The 16,448-nt window shown below is 53.2% G+C and overlaps 1 protein-coding gene across 6 annotated transcripts in view; it reads right to left on the bottom strand.

The window, feature by feature from the left end:
- Positions 1-16,448, bottom strand: part of OTOF (otoferlin) — a 272,506-nt gene that overhangs the window by 235,293 nt on the left and 20,765 nt on the right. For all 6 annotated transcript variants that reach the window (XM_074989057.1, XM_074989051.1, XM_074989049.1 and 3 more), the window contains exon 2: positions 12,887-12,945. In XM_074989057.1, coding sequence (XP_074845158.1) covers positions 12,887-12,945 — 59 coding nt within the window. The remainder of the gene's footprint in view (positions 1-12,886; positions 12,946-16,448) is intronic.

Raw genomic sequence — 16,448 nt, 5'->3', positions numbered from 1 at the left:
TCGTGGTCAGTTGCATGAACAGTATCAAAGCACCAGCGCCTGGAGGGGAGAGGATGAGACTGGAACTAGCCAGGAGTGGGGGCCATCTAGGGCTAGGTAATTTCCCTGCCCCTCATCCTCCTCCACTGACCCCTAGCTGCCCATGGCCCTCAAGCCCAACCCGCAGCTCCCAGACCCTTAGTCCAGTATGACTGTCGTACAGAACCTCTGACTCTTGACCTGCAGCCTGCCCATCTCTGCTGTCCCTACGCTGCCCCCCTTCCCGGCTCTGCTTGCCTCGCCTTTTACCCCTGACGTGCCCTGTCTGGCCCTTGCCCATGGTGCGGCTCCTCTGCCCTCACACCACAGAACAGGCACTCGCTGTGTGGGTGTGCCGGGGCCGGCGTACCCTGGGAATACACAGTGGGTGCTCAGCACCCACCAGCAGCCAAGCAGATCAGCTTCTCCCCTTCCCCCAGCTCTCCCAGCTCCACCTGCTCTGACCAGCTGTTCAGCAGCTTTCAGGAGGTGCTGGGGGGAGGATGAGCAGGGACCAAAAGAAGAGGAGAACCTCACAGGGCGGCAGCGTAGGCAGACTGGGAGTGAGAAGGAGCACCAGGGTTCAGGGCTTCGGGGAAGGCCTGGAATAGGGCTGGGGCGGGGTTTGAGCTCCCCCAGGACCTGGGGAAGTCAGCGCCTCTGTCCCCCACAACCTCCCAGGGGGTTTAAATCCATCACAGGGAGTCCCTGGCACCTGGCTGAGGTCACTGTTCCAAGGGTCAGTGTTCTAAGTGCTTTGAGGTGGGATGAAGGCTCCGGGGGGTCACAACTTGCCCACGGAAACACTCAGAGTCAACGGGATTTATTTCGCCCACTGGGAAAACTGCACTCAGGAGAGAAATTCCCATGGTGCTTCAGCTCACTGCAATCCACCCACGAGCCTCTCAGGTGCATCCCTGAGCTACCCTGATGCATAATGCAGTTCTGGTCGGGCTGGTCCCAACACAAACCTCTGAGAACGACCCTAAAAACCTCACTCTGCTCTGAGCAGCAGCTGTTCCTTGTCACTCGCTGTCCGAACACCCATTCAGTTTTCAACACATGTCTTTATACCTCCCCTGGGGGTTATTTATTTTCCTTAATGCTACTCTATTAGAACCCGTGCGAAAAGCCAGGCCACTGGGTGGTGATCTATCTGATCAATCAGCTGAAAGCCCCTTGCAGATGAGAACATGCAATTCACTCCCTACAAAACCTGCACCGGCTTTCGCTTGGGTAATGTTCACACATGGGGAGACAATCTGGGTAGAAACAAACATTACTCTAGCTGGGAGATGGTGATGCCACCCTGCTTTATTTCATAGAATTCAGAACAGTGCCACACAAGACCCCCAGATCAGAGAGAGACAAAGCAGGCTGCTCCTTATGGCTGAGAGGCACAACTCAGCCTGCCTGATTTTAGACTGGCAGCCAAGTGTTGCACCATTCTATCCTGCACCAGGCAGCCTCAGTTTCCCCAGCAGCCAGGAGAAGGGTCCCCAGCCATTGATGGCTTGCATCCCATCTGATTCCCCCTATTTCCATAAGCTGATTGAGCCACACAGAACATCAGGCCAGACCTCTCACTCTGAGTAGAGTTCTGGCTAATTAGAACGAGGGTTCACAAACATAAGGAATCCTAAGCATGTAGAGCTAGGGAGTGGGTCTAGGACACAGCCCATCATATCGGGCAGTCCATGGCTTCCATGCACTGGCAGCATCCTAGAGAAGGAACTGTGGCTTAAGGAGATGTACTTCCCTCTCTGCTGCCCCCCTGGGGTAGTGCTGCTGGCCTTCAACAGCATGCACCCTGCAATCCTGCAGTGCCTGACAAATGAGGGGTGGAGCCTGTCCTGTCTCCGCCCACCCGACCTAGCCGACACATCGCTGTCCCACGGGCCGGGCTGGTGAGATGCCCACACAGAGTTTGTGTGTGGGAGAAGGTTCCTATTCCCACAGGTGAACATGGAGTCCTAGATAGCCCTTCGCACAGCATGGCCGGGTTTGCCAAAGTCGCTTTATCCGTTGCTCACTGCGCCCCCTGAGTACAAGCTCCTCCATCCCCTGCCGTGGCAGCCCAGCTCTGCCGGGTTCCCAAAAAGTCTTGGCCCTTCGCAGTATAAGCTCCTGGGGGAAAGGATCTCCCCGCTCCGTACACTCGTAACAGCACATCCCAGGCTGTGCAAACACCAGAGCAGAGGACGGGGGAGAGAAGTCAGAACTTCTGTGTTCCCCTTTCCCCTTTCTTTCCCTGACTCGCTCACTTCACAGCCAGCTGGACCAGGCAGGCTGCAAGGCTCACGTAAAATTGTGAAATGCTTCCAGAGGACAGACAGACAGACAGCAAAGAAGCAATGCTGCCGAAACACGAGGCAGACTAACTACATCATCATCATCATCATCATCATCAATAACCGTGGGCTCAGTGTCCCTTGGTGTCTGATGCCTCGCTCACTATTTCCTTCCATCTTTCCCTCTCCAGTGCAGAGTGGTTTAGTCTCTGTAGACCAGCTCCGCATCAATCTACTATATCATCTATCCATTCTCTGTGGGGTCTGCCTCTCCTATTCCAACCATCCATTATGCCAAATACCAGGGTCTTGATTTTTCGTTTGTTGTTCATTCTGCAAATATGTCTGAATAGTTGTAGCTTCCATTTTATAACCTTCTGCAGCAGGTTCTCTTTCGGCTGTATCTTCCTATAGAATTCCTCATTGGTGACCTTCTGCATCCATCCTATTCTAAGGATCTTTTTATAACAACTCCTCTTGAACGTCAATATTCTTCTTTTCGAATCTTTCATTATCACCCATGTCTCGCATGCATACAACATGCTGCTGAATACACACGTTTTCAAGATGCCCAGCTTCATTCTTAAGCTAATTGCTTTGCTTTTCCAGATCTTATCCATTGCCTTCAAACTTGTTCTTGCTTTCGCTATCCACCGCCTTTAATCCAAAGGCCAAGCTGCATGTATGCAGCCTCTCAAGCACCCCTTCCTACAGGCCTTGCTAGATTCTAGGGAGTCTACACACACCCTTATCCTGAAGAACGTTCTCTTCTGATTAAGCAGTAAGTCTGATAATGCTATAGTCGTGACACCTCCTGCCAGTCTCTGGGATGGACTGAATGCCCAAAATGGACACGGACAGGTGACAGGCTCCATCTCCGACATGCTTCCACACAGGGAGAACAATGGATTTCCTTCCACATGGGCAAGGGCATAAGGGGACCCTGAGGTTCCTCCATCTTTGTCTTCAATCCACCTCATCACTTCAGGAGCATCTTACTATGAACTAAACCTGGAGGGATTGCTGACCCAGCCTAGCAAAGGATGTACTCCAGAGACTTTTAAGACAGCAGCCAATTCCATCTGCTGCAGCCTGCATCAAGAACTTTGTGACTGGTGTATGTAATGTGGCTGCTTTAACTACTTCACTCTCACTCTATTCTTTCTTCCTTTTTATTAATAAACCTTTGGATTTTAGAGTCCAAAGGATTGGCCCAGCATGCTCTTTCAGTAAGATCTAAGGTACTCATTGACCTGCGGATGTGGCTGGTCCTTTGGGACTGGAAGAACCTCTGTGGATTTAATGAGACTGGTTGATGGGAAGCTGGAGTGTCTGAGAGAACTGCTTGCGTGACTTCTTGCTGGCCAGTGTGGCAAAATAAGTGCTCTGTGTGATGGCTTTGGTGCCATACTGGGAAGGACCCCCAGTCTGGGCTGTAAGTAGCCCCATTCTAAGCAATTTGCCCTGATTTGACCCTCTCAGCAGCACCTGAGAAACCTCTTGTATTCCAGTTGCCCCAATGTGCTAGGACCTGTACAGACAAGAGTCGGTCTCTGCGCCAGAGAGCTAATCTGACTAAACCAGAGAGCAAAGGCTGAGAGAGACAGCCTGATATCCTAATTTTCCCAATGGGAAGCTGAGGCAGGGAGCGAGCTCAAGGTAACCCAGGGCAAACTCAGCATCAGTCCAAAACCAGGAATTTAATAAACCAGCCAGTCCCAGTGGATAACACCTTCTCTTGGCAGCACTGCTGTGGCAGAAAGGTGTCGCTCTGCCTGGGTAATGGCAGCGGGAATTCAGAAACCACATGCTGACCATGGTATTGAACTTCACCCTCTGAGTCAATGCCATGGCCCCATCCGATGTAAAACCGAGCAAGGCAGCCCTTTTCAACCACAGGATTACCCAGGAGCTTATCCTTCCTGAGCTTCAGAGAACAGCAGGTTTTGCATATTTCATTTAGCAACGAACAAAAGCACAATACAAAGCTCTGGAGCAGCCAAAATACAGCCCGGTAGGAGATTCAGGAGGTTTTAAGAACCAGCAAGAGGAATTAATCGCTGATTAGCTCTTGTTTTTCAAGGGACATCCAAACTTGGTGTCACACTGAGTGATTGCAATTATCCTTATTTCTTGATCGTTCCAGGCTTGGTGTTCAACTACTGAGTATCACCTCCTGCCTTCAATGAGCCGGGCTTTATGTGAGATGTGGGATGGTGATGTTTACCATTGAGGGTCTACCACGGCTGATAAAACAGCATGGGTGTTGGATTGCAGAGAACTTCCTGGTTCACTTCCTTGGAGAATCCCTGATGTTTCATCTGGGCAGCCTCATTTTGCATACCTGGTTCCTAAATCATTGGTGTGAAAAGAAGGTCGCTAGTGCCAGCTATGCTGTTACAAGAGACTCACCCAGAAATCTGACGAGGTCCACCAAGGATAAGCGCAGAATCCTGCCCGTGGGATGGAAGAATCCTAAGCACTGTTACCAGCTGGGGGCCCACTAGCGAAGTAGCAGTGCAGCAGAAAAAGACCTGGGGATTACAGCAGTTGAGAAGCTGGATATGAGTCAACGGTGTGCCCTGGTAGACAAGAAGGCTAATGGCATATTGAGGTACATTACGAGGAGCATTTCCAGCACCAGATCCAGAGAAGTTATTCTTCCCCTTTATTCGGCACTGGTGAGGCCACATCTGGAGTATTGCGTCCACTTCTGGGCCCCCCAGTATAAAAAGGATGTGGATGCACTGGAGCGGGTTCAGCGGAGGGCAACAAAATGATTAGGGGGCTGGAGCACATGACCTACGAGGAGAGGCTGAGGGATTCGGGCTTATTTAGTTTGCAGAAGAGAAGACTGAGGGGTGATTTAATAGCAGCCTTCATCTTCCTGAAGGGGAGCTCTAAAGAGGAGGGTGAGAAACTGTTCTTACTGGTGTCAGATGGCAGAACAAGGAGCAATGGTCTGGCGTTACAGTGGGGGAGATCTGGGTTGGATATTAATTAGGGAAAACTATTTCCCCAGGAGGGTGGTGAAGCATTGGAATACGTTGCCTAGAGAGGTGGTGGATTCTCCATACCGAGAGGTGTTTAAGTCCCGGCTTGACAAGGTCCTGGCTGGGATGACTTAGTTGGAGTTGGTCCTGCTTTGGGCAAGGGGCTGGATTTGATGACCTGCTGTGGTGTATTCCAGGCCTGGCCTTCTATGATTCCACGAACACACCGAGGATGGGAGCAGGCAGAGAGGGGCTCTAAGCCTCGTCCTGTGCCGCCAGGCTCTTCAGAGGTTGCTGCAAGTGGCAGTGCTGTTTGCTTCATGGAGGTTTTAGGTCAGGACCGAGGCCCTCGGCAGAGGAGCACATGGGATGTGTCAGTCCTGCCTGCCCCGGCCAGCCTCTCCCACTCCCTCCTGTAAAGAGGGCTAAGCCTAAAAGCTACTCCTGAGATCTAAGAAGCAAGCACGTTTCCCAGGCACCCAATCCAGCATCCCCGCCACCCTGAGCCGACGCGTTTGTCACCAATGGACAGACTGTTCTCTCTGTACCGAGGGGCTTTGGGGTCAGGCCACGGCAGAGGAAGGGCCTTTGTCTTTAAATACCCCTCAGCCTTCCAGCACCTGGCCAGAGAATCACCCCCAGGCTTATACGGAGGCCAGAGGACCAGCTGGTGCACAAACAGCATGTGCCCAGATTGTCCTGTGCAAAATTGCAAAGCTTTCCCCATACGAGACCTCCTTGTGGTGGGAGGGGGATTGCAGCAATGCGTACGGGGTAGGGCTACGCACGTTGCAGGAACCAGATGGGATGAAACAAGAGGGACAACGGAGATGTTTTGCTTTCAGGGTGCCAGATTCCGCTGCTTTCCTTCCACGCTGTTTTTGTCCTACCGGTGTGACGGAAGTGACCGGCACTTAAAGCAATGGCCTGCAAAGTGAGGCGCATGCTGATGGCACAGAGCAGTCAAGGGGCATGTGCTCCCTCTGCATCCCATCAAAGTGCTGCTAGGTGTCAGTCCATGCGTGGTGGGAGGGCAGCTCAGTGGTTTGCGCATTAGCCTGCTAAGCTCAGGGCTGTGAGCTCAATCCTCGAGGTGGCCATTTAGTGGCCAGGAGTAAATAGGCTTTAAAAGAACCCATTGGGGTGGTGCTTGGTCCTACCAAGAGGGCAGGGGACTGGACTTGAAGATATCCTGAGGTCCTTTCCAGCTCTATGATGTGTGTATCTCCACTTACATCCCACACACTCTTGGTATGCAAGTGCAGATAGCAAAACTACCCTGCCCTCTAAAAACATCTTGCATAGGAGGGTCTTGTGGCCCACTGAGCTGAAGGAGGCCTGCTCACTAGCCTAGGTTGCCCCTTGCTGGCTAAAGGACGGCTTGTTTCTGCCCTAGTGGGGTACAGCGCTGAGCATCCGGAAGGGAAGGCACTGGCTGGAACAGGAACCATGCTTGATGTGTGCTCCTTGGCCATGGTCCCCAGCTGGGTATTTGAGTACAGTAAACCCTCAGTCTCATGGACCCCAATTCAGCAGACTTCAGGCACACCAGACATCTGCCCATTGCTCACAAAGTCTGCTGGGGTCAGTGACCTCCTAAATCCCTCCCCCCCCCGCCAAAAAAAGTAAAGGGTTAGGTGGCCGGCCATGGCCTGGAGGAGCTGCCATCTCCTCCACCAGAGCTACCATGCAGCTCTCCCCCCAGGGGTTGGGGGTGTACATGGGCAGACAGCAGTTGCACCCCACCCCTGATGGGAGGAGCGTGTGGTGGCTCCGGCAGCGGCTTCTCCAACCTGCGTGGTGGCTCTGCTTTAGCTGTGCATGGAGGGGTGCCGCTAGCCATGCACAGTGAGGTGCCAGCCACATGGAGATCCAGAGGGTCCTCCAGCAATAGGTCTGGTAAGTTAGGGGGGTTTGGGGGCTGCAGATGGGGAAACCTGGCAGGGGCAGTAAACCCCGGTATTTAACAGATCTTTGGGAACAACGGACGACCCTCTCCCCAACTGGTCCATTAAATCAAGAGTTTACTGTAGTTGCATAAAACGGCTGTGCTATAAACCTAACGTAACCTCCTTCTCCCCTGTGCTGCGGGCTACAGAGCGAGAGCGAGAGCGCGAGCACGCTCGAGCTGCTGGACTCTGTTGCTCCACGTTCGCCTTTGGCTTGGCGGGCGGCATCCAATATACTGTCCGTGTTCCTGGACTCGCATCTCCCCGCCAGTCGCAGCACTAATGAGATGCGTAAACAGCCAGAAGAACGGGTCTCTCCTCTGCCCATTGTTTGACGTGACACACCACGCCAGATAATGACTGCCAATGTAATTAGCCAGCTCGGAATGGCATTCATCTGCCAGCACATCTCCAGCCCGGCGTGATGCCTGCTCCCCCTGGGCATGCTCATTAGCGAATTAGCTTTGAAGAGTCCAGCACAGATGCTGACTGACTCACTCCAAGAGTCAAATGAGCTGCCCTGCAGACAGCGGGGCAAGAGGTTTGCACGATGCTGGGCTTCATTAGCTCGCCCCGGAGAGGCAGGACGAGCCGGTGCTAACAATCAGATCCAGATTCAATTCATCGCTCTGCAATATGTTTCCTGTGTGAACGTGGGCAAGTCACATATGGTGTGTCCCCACGGGGAGCTGGGGGTGAGATTCCCCACTCAGGAGCCATAACTCTAGCCCAGGGGTCTTCAGCCTGAGGCTCCGGAACCGCACACAGCTTTTTAAGGCCTTCTTTGCGCCTCCCGAGGCAATAACTGCAATTAAAAAAAAATCCCTCCTGATTATTTTTGATAAATAGCGAAGGTCCTGCAGTAAACATGTATCGCATTACAAGTCCTTGTGTGCGCGCTGTTCTCAAAACAGGGGTTACAAAAAGTACGGTTTGATGTTATTTATTAAGGATCATCTGGTGTTGACATGTGTTGTAGCTCTTAAGTTATTGAGTTTTTACTGAATTCGAAAAAAGGATCTTCTTGTTATTTTGGCTGCCAGCCCACGCTCTAGCCAGAAGGTCCGAACCATTCACTCTCAAGGCCGCTAGCCTCTAGCTGCTTCTTGTTTCAACATGCTACATAGCAAAAGCTTGTGTCCTCAAGCAAGGAAGCACCCCTCTAGCACCAAGCAGGGATGCACCCTTCATCGCTGTGTGCCTCAGTTTCCCTTCTGTACGATAGGAATCAGAGCACTGTCCTACCTCACAGAACCTTTGTGAACATAACTACATTCAAGATGGCAAAGCGTTCAGAAACTAAGGTAATGGTGGCCATGTAATTTCACCCGGGACGAGGAAATGGAATGAAAGAAGTACATCAGTGATTTGGTGTCTTAAAGAATTGGGCATTTATCTTCCCAGTGCGTGGTAGGAATGACAATAAACACTTGGTTTGTACAGCACTTTCCCCCTTCAAATCACCCCGTTCTGCAGCAGCAGAAGTTGAGGCACAGAAAGGGTTATACGATTTGCCCATGGTCTTCAGAATTCCCACTCAGCCTGCTAGACCGCAGCTAAGTAAAACTGACACTGCTCTGTCAGAATGGCTGGGGATGGTAAGGACCACACTTCTCACAGCTGATTTTTTTCACAGAAAAATGGCAAATGTGCAGATTCTTTTTCAGATGGAGAAAATGGAAATTAAATATTTTGTTTTGTGCTGGGATCGTTTCAGGTTTAATCTGTGTCCGAGCTGCTCCAGAACCTCATGGGAATTTTTGTTTGGATATTTCATGCCTGTTTTCTCCCTAGTGGCCCAGGCTTCCAGGCTGGACTACATCTCCCATTATGCACTGGGGAAGGCCATAGTGCATCATGGGAGATGCAGTCCATGTGGGGTTCTTAAACTACAGCTCCCATAAGACTTTGTGACGTGTCAGGTCGACCTTTTACTTCAGTTTAACAAAGTGAAGTAAATCAAAGTTTTTCATTCCACGCGGAGAGTAATTTGGGGCAAAGCCAAATGTGGAAACATTGGAATTTCTGGGACGGGAGTTCAGGTTTTGATCAGCTTGACAATTAAGTATGATTACCCTTTCAACCAGGTAGGGAAAAGAGGACATCGATTTTGCTGACAATGTTGCCTGCCTGCCTGTCACACTGATATGAAAACATGAAAGAAAAGGTCACAACACTAGACAAAACTGCCTCAGTGACTGGACTGAGCATTAACAAGGGAAACACCAAGACAATGAGGATCATCCAGTCCAACAACACCACCATCACACTGGGAGAATATGGCCTGGAAGATGTGGAGCAGTTCACCTATTTGGGGAGTGTTATGGGCCAAGACAGAGGAACAGACAAGGATATCAGTGCCAGGATAGGGAAAGCAACAGCTGCATTCAAGGCTCTCCACCCCGACTGTCACAAATAATATCTGCAAAGACGAAACTGCAGATCTCCAACACAAATGTGAAGAGTTCGCTCTTGTATGGATGCGAGACCTGGTGTACTAAAGAGTCTTTAAATCACAGGCTACAGACTTTCATAAACCAATGCCTGAGATACATCCTTCACATTAAATGGCAAAGCTTTGTCACAACTGAGGAGCTTGGGAAGAGACCAGGACAAGATCCACTTGATGGTCAAACCAAGAGAAGAAAGTGGGGATGGCCAGGCCATACTCTCAGAAAACCATCATCCAGCACAGTCTGTCAAGGAAAACGCAATAGAGGAAAACCTCGGACAACGTGGAGAAGACCTACTGAGAATGAAGGACAAAAACTGGGTCACTCCTGGAGCCAGCTAGAAGTTTTGTCCCGAGACAGGGTGAAGTGGAGGAGACTTGCAGGTGATCTGTGCTCCAGGTGTTTAAGTCAAAGTAAGTCAAGACTCTCACCAAAGAGTGGCAGATGATGGTTCTTGCAGGAACAGCCCATGCAGAAGAGCTGTGGGTTAGCTGTTCTTTACAAAATTCCTTGCCCGTGCTGGTGTATGGTTCCTCCACAGGAGAGGGGAGCAGTCTGGCTTGGTCACTAACATCAGCGCTTTCCAATCTGAGTCCCCGCATGGGGTCGTTTTAGCCTGTACCTGGGTACTGTCTCCTGGCTCTTTCGTCGCTGGACGTAGCTTTGTGGAGTCTTTCAAAGAAGGTGTGGAGGCAAACCTAGAAAGGAGGCAGAGCCAGCCAACCTGGGGTCCTTTACGCCCGATGCCCCCTGAGGAATCAGAAAGCCTTGGGATCTCTGCAGGTCTATCTGGACCACAAACCAATGATCACGGGGCTGGAGGGATTAACTGAGGACCAGTTGAAGACCTCTAAGTCCCAGTACGAGTGGGGGCAAGGGGAACATCCCGGAAGGTGAAAACATCACAGAGGAAGGAGGTTTGTGTGACCCAAGGGGCTAGAACCAGGCTGAGGGACAATCTCGCAGGCCAGCCCTGGTCCAACAAGGCCCATTGGTTCATGCTTCACTTAAGAAGCCGATGGGTCCAGAACATGCTTAACTTCCAAGCCCACGAAACACTTGTCGTGCTGGATCGGGGCCAGCACACTCAGCCCTTTCCAGTAATGAGCAAACGGTTGAACAGCACTTCCTCCTGATGGGCCATGCCAGGCTGGGGAGCAGTTCTCCCAGCAGGAGAGAGGTGTTAAAAGCCGGGCTGGGTTCAATGATGGGGGGAACAGAGCAGTGAGGAAGCTGCATGCTGTAGACAGAGTTTTCTGCTTCCTGGCTTGCAGGAGGAAGATTCATTTGGATCTGGCCATTGCTCCAAGCCCAGGTTGGAAGGATGAAATTCATCCCCTGTGGAGAGGGGCACCAGAAGGCCAAAGAAACCCCCTGAACCTGCTGTAGTGAGAGCCCAGCAGCCCTGCTGGGGCCAGCACCTGCAATGAGGACAGAGACGCCGCGCCATCCTTGGAAGCAGCGAATGACACAGGCAGGTGGGTGACCTCCCAGGAGCACCTGCAGTGCAGGGGGGTTAGCCATTCCCTGCTGTTCCTCTTCCGAGTCAGTGAGCCACCACCCGGGGGCGCTGGGTTCGAGACGGTGCTAAGGCCCTGACCTCCTTCAAGGCCCCGTGATGCTCTACTGGGAGCTGAGGGTGACACTCGGGTGTCCTGGCTCAGTATCATTTTGGGATATTGCAATTCACCCCTGAAAACGCCCCCTGTGATCTCTATTGGGAACGGTGGTGTTCTGCTCTTCCTGGCCTTGGAGGCTATGCCATGGGGCTCCTGCTCCTGCTCCTGCTCCTTCTCCAAACCCTCTCTGGCTGCTAGCCGCCCCTGGGCGCCTCCCTCCCGCCCCAGCCTGCCCTCCAAGCACCACAAAGGAAACAGCTAGCAGTGCGCGTAAGGCCCCCTCGCCTGGGCCCAGAGCAGGTCATCGGCAGGGCTGAATTCCAGCGCCATCAGAACCCGAGTCTAAGGAATAAGTCCATTAGCTGGTAGCAGTAGTAGACCGTTATCTGCTGCACAGGCTAGGTGCTGGATGGGGCCAGGACACACATTGCTGAGGAGTATTACACCATATATAAGAAGCTTCTCTTGCCATCTTTTCCCTTTAGGCTCTTTGGCCTTCCTTACCAGCCCATGCCTGACCCTTCTCCAGTTCTGTCCAGTGCTGTCCTGCAGCTGACAGCAGAAGAGTCCCAGGGCTGGGGTGTGGCTCTTATGGCGGGTTCGTCCCGCACCGTGCATACCTATGGCACCATCTGCAACTAGGAAGTGTCGCTCTGCATCGTTGGACAGCTGCCCTGTCCCGTCTCAGAGCAGGCAGGCTCCCTTTGGGAGTGGGGAAGGGCCTTTGTATGTAAGTTACAGAACCTCTGGGGAAGTGGGCTGCTCCACGAATGCTCATTACCAGAATTCTACTAAATTGCCTCATTTCGGATCCAGAGCCATTTGCATCCCCTTAGCCTACATGGTTTCCTCCCAGGGATTCTGCTTTAAGAGCAGATTTTGGGACTTCGCCCTGCAGTGACCAGAGGGACTTCACTTTGGCAACGCAGCTGACCCCTGACAGCTCACATGCTGCCTTCTGAGCAACACCAGCCCTGTAACACCCCGAGGCTTGGAAAGGGAGGATGTGGCGACCACAGATCTACCTGATCAAAGGGGGTGTGTTGCCTGGCACTTACAAGCAGGGGGTTGTGACCCAGCAACTTCTCAGGTCTTGTCCTGGTCCCGCCACTGACTCCCTCTGTGGCCTTGGGCAAGTCACTTAACCAAGTGCGTACGCATAGGCCCACCAACAAGAGGGCAAAGAGGACGGTTGTCCCTGGGCCCCTTTGAAATGCCAAGCGGCTGTGAGAGAGTGGAGGGGGGGGACCCGGTGTCACAGTCCAGATGGTGCTAACAGCTGACTGCTCTGAGCCCCGCCCCTACTGCTCTTGGCCCCGCCCGTTCTGCTCTTGGCCCTGCCCCCCACCTTTCCCTCCCGGCTCATGGCAGCTGTGGATGCCACTGTGCACACAAGTATGAACTAGTGACAGCTTCATGCCTCAATCTTTATTCTTAGTGAGATGGCGGGGGCTTATCAGAGGAGGTCAGAGCGTGTGCAGGAAGAGACTGATCAACACAGAAACCCCTCGCCTGCACCCTGCCCCGTGCAAAGTCAGTCGACCGGCCGAACGCGCCTCTTACCTCATCGAACCTGGCCTCCCCCTCGCAGTTTTCAAGCACTCGGGTGTAGAAGGAGAGACCTGCAGAAAGGCAGAGGGCTGGTTACTTCAGAGCCAGGAAGCATCTGTGACAGGGCGGGGGGGCTGGTACCTGGAGGAGATGGGGTGATTGGGTCGGGGGGGGAGCCTGAAAGGACCTGAGACTAGTTTTGTGCTGGGGGAAAGCAAAGGGGGTGTGTCGGAGCAGGGGGGCCCCCACGGCTGGGACCCGGAACAACTTGCAGGGGTTCATGCGGCGCACACTGAGCATGGAGGCAGGGGAACATTTGTGAGTGTGACTCATTACATACAGAGTGCATGCGCCGGGGATGTGTGTATTGTCTGTGCACACGGGTACATGTATACTGAGTATGTACACGTGGGTGTGCATGCAGGGTGTGTGCCCTGTGTGACTCATGTCCAGCTTCTCATCCAGGGTGTGTGCGGGCTCCACTCGTGTGCAGGTAGGTGCACACTGAGCACACAGGGTGTGTGTGGGTTCCACTCGTGTGCGGGGAGGTGCACGCTGAGCACGCAGGGTGTGTGCGGGTTCCACTCATGGGCGGGGAGGTGCACGCTGAGTACGCAGGGTGTGTGCGGGCTCCACTCGTGTGCGGGGAGGTGCACGCTGAGCACGCAGGGTGTGTGCGGGTTCCACTCGTGTGCGGGGAGGTGCACGCTGAGCACGCAGGGTGTGTGTGGGCTCCACTCGTGTGCGGGGAGGTGCACGCTGAGCACGCAGGGTGTGTGCGGGTTCCACTCATGGGCGGGGAGGTGTGTGGGAGTGAATATGCAGGGTGTGCACGAGTCCCATTTCCCCTTTATCCTGGGGTCGAGGGGGCAACCGACCAGGCAGGGCCCGGCACTGGTGGGGGTTTCCATCACAGCCGGGGTTTATCCTTTGGTTTAGTGGCTCTCAGGTCCCCCACTGTCCACACCATTTCAATGCCCTCACAACAGAGCCAGACCCTGGACCCGGCTTCACACCAGACCATCTGAAGGGTTATCGACACTATTCCGCACCAGGGAAGGGGGTGCGGCCAGGGGGGGAGTGTCTCATCTGGACATCTCAAACTTTGGGAGAGTTTAGCTTTGGAATTGCAATCTCCCAGCTCCTGGGAGTTCAGCCCGGGGACTGGTGTGGGGCCCTCTCTCCTGGCGGTGCCCATGCACCATAGGGGATCCTTCGACAGCCCCTCTCTGAGTTTATAATGAACTCCGAGACCCACGTTCAAGCAGATCTACCAGCTCTGGCCCATGCCCCTCCCCCACCTCACTCTCCAGCCCCCCAACGGCTCAGAAAACCGACTATCCGAACCCAGGGCTGTGCCAGTGAACCGCGATTTAAAGTCCTGCATAGTAGTGAAACCCACAGACAGCTTCACTTTAAGCCCCGAGAAGCCAAGCCCGCCCCAAAGCATCTCCGCCTGCTCACATCCCGGTTGTTTGATCAGAGCTCGTGAATTTCATTCACTGACTCATTGAAAATACCCAGGGAGAATTTCAGAGGTTTTGCTTCCCCCAGTCAGCAGGGATTGCGAGGGGGGTGAGAGCACAACTCTGACAAGCCGAGGGGACATCCTGGAAGTGGGGAACAGACCGGCGAACCCTTCAGGATGGGCCATGGGAATTTCTAGTGGTTCTCCCTGTTCCTGATGGGGAGAAATAAACACCTCCCCCTTTAGCTCAAAGGGCGCAGTGCGCTTCCGGCCGCTCTGCTTGCTATACTCTCTCTGACTTTGTAGACTCAACATTGTTATTTAATACCCACTGTGCAATGTGCAGAGACAGGCTTTATTAAAATGCTAATTTTCAGACACTCAATCCAAACGAGCCCTTTCTGTCTGCAAGGTAATATTGCTTCCTGGGCTATTAAAGACTTCTTTGGTGGGGGGTCCAAATTCCAGGGACCTCTGAGCGTCTGCAGGCCCATGCTCAGAACTCTGGGGGTAGCGTCTGACCAGCATCTGATGAAGTGAGTCTGTGCTCACGAAAGCTCATGCTCAAAACTTTTCTGTTAGTCTATAAGGTGCCACAGGACCCTTCGTTGCTGTTACAGATCCAGACTAACATGGCTACCCCTCCGATACTAGGTCTGCAGAGTAAAAGTGCACCTCACTGCACCACATACTGAGCTGCTACAACCTTGAGACAGGTGGCAGCGTGGTACAGTGCCCGCACTTCCCCGGCCTTTCTGATTTAACTGCCAGAGGGGTTTACAAAATGAGGCGCTTGTAACCTGGGGACCGAGGCTGAGGATTCCTGGGTTGTCTGCTGAGGACGCAACAGAATCACAGAATCACAGGGCTGGAAGAGACTTCAGGAGGTCGTCTAGTCCAGCCCCCTGCTTCAAGCAGGATCAACCCCCACTAAGTCATCCCAGCCAGGACCTTGTCCAGCCGGGACTTAAAAACCTCTAGGGATGGAGAATCCACCACCTCTCTAGGCAACGCATTCCAGTGCTTCACCTCCCTCCTGGTGAAGAAGTTTTTCCCAATATCTAACCTACACCTCTGCCTCTTCAACTTCTGACCATTACTCCTTGTTCTGCCATCTGACACCAGTAAGAACAGTTTCTCACCCTCCTCTTTAGAGCTCCCCTTCAGGAAGTTGAAGGCTGGTAGTACAACCTGGTAGTGCTTTTCGCTTGCACCAAGCCGGAGCATTTACCTTGAGTCTTTCCTGCATGATAAGTATCAGAGGGGTGGCCGTGTTAGTCGGTATCTTCAAAAACAACAGGAAGTTCTGTGGCACCTTCCAGACTACATAGATACGACTACGAGAGATTTTTTGGAGCATAAGCTCTTGTGGGCACAGACATGCTTTGTACTGTCTGCGGGAGGGTATGTATAACACGTGCAAGCACCAACAGGTAGACTCGACCCTGTGACCACTGGAGCTTGGTGCAGGAGTCACTACAGATTTATCTGACAAAGCGGGTCTTTGCACCTGAAAACACATGCTCCAAAAAACTCTGTTTGTCTGTAAGGCGCCGCAGGACTTCTCGTTGTTTCTTGCGTGAATTCTTTCCCCACAAAATCACCGTTCGCTCCAGGGCGCTGGAGAAATAGCTCCACTTCTACCTAAATTAAAGTTCTTTGCTCCAGGAGCATGAATGCCTGTGCGTGCCCACCCCACTGACCGCCAGCAGGGGTACAACCCCTGGGCTCTGCAGGGCAGGGGCCACGTTTATTTCTGAGCTTATCCAGCACCTGGCGCACAAGACGCTACTCCTGAGATGTGCGGGGGTGGAGGGTGGATAAGTGGTCGGAAGCTGCACTTTTCTATGGAGCAGGTGTGGGGCCTGGGACAGAGGTTGGGTGCAGAAGGGAGCTCGGGGAGGGCTCAGGGGTGCAGGAGAGGGGAGTGGGGGGTCGGGGAGGGAGGTTGTGACCTGGGGGAGAGAGCAGGAGCAGTGCAGAGGCCGGGCAGGGCAGGTGAGCTGAGGCGGAGGGGAATGGGGGGTTCAGAGGGTTTGACCCGAGGCAGGGAGTTGCGGAGCAGGAGGGGCTGGGTGACACAGGCAGAGTCTGGGCTGGAGATGC

The sequence above is a fragment of the Carettochelys insculpta genome, chromosome 3 (assembly GCF_033958435.1).
Source record: "Carettochelys insculpta isolate YL-2023 chromosome 3, ASM3395843v1, whole genome shotgun sequence".
In the NCBI taxonomy this organism is placed as follows: Eukaryota; Metazoa; Chordata; order Testudines; family Carettochelyidae; genus Carettochelys; species Carettochelys insculpta.
This window is presented reverse-complemented; position numbering and strand designations above follow the sequence as displayed.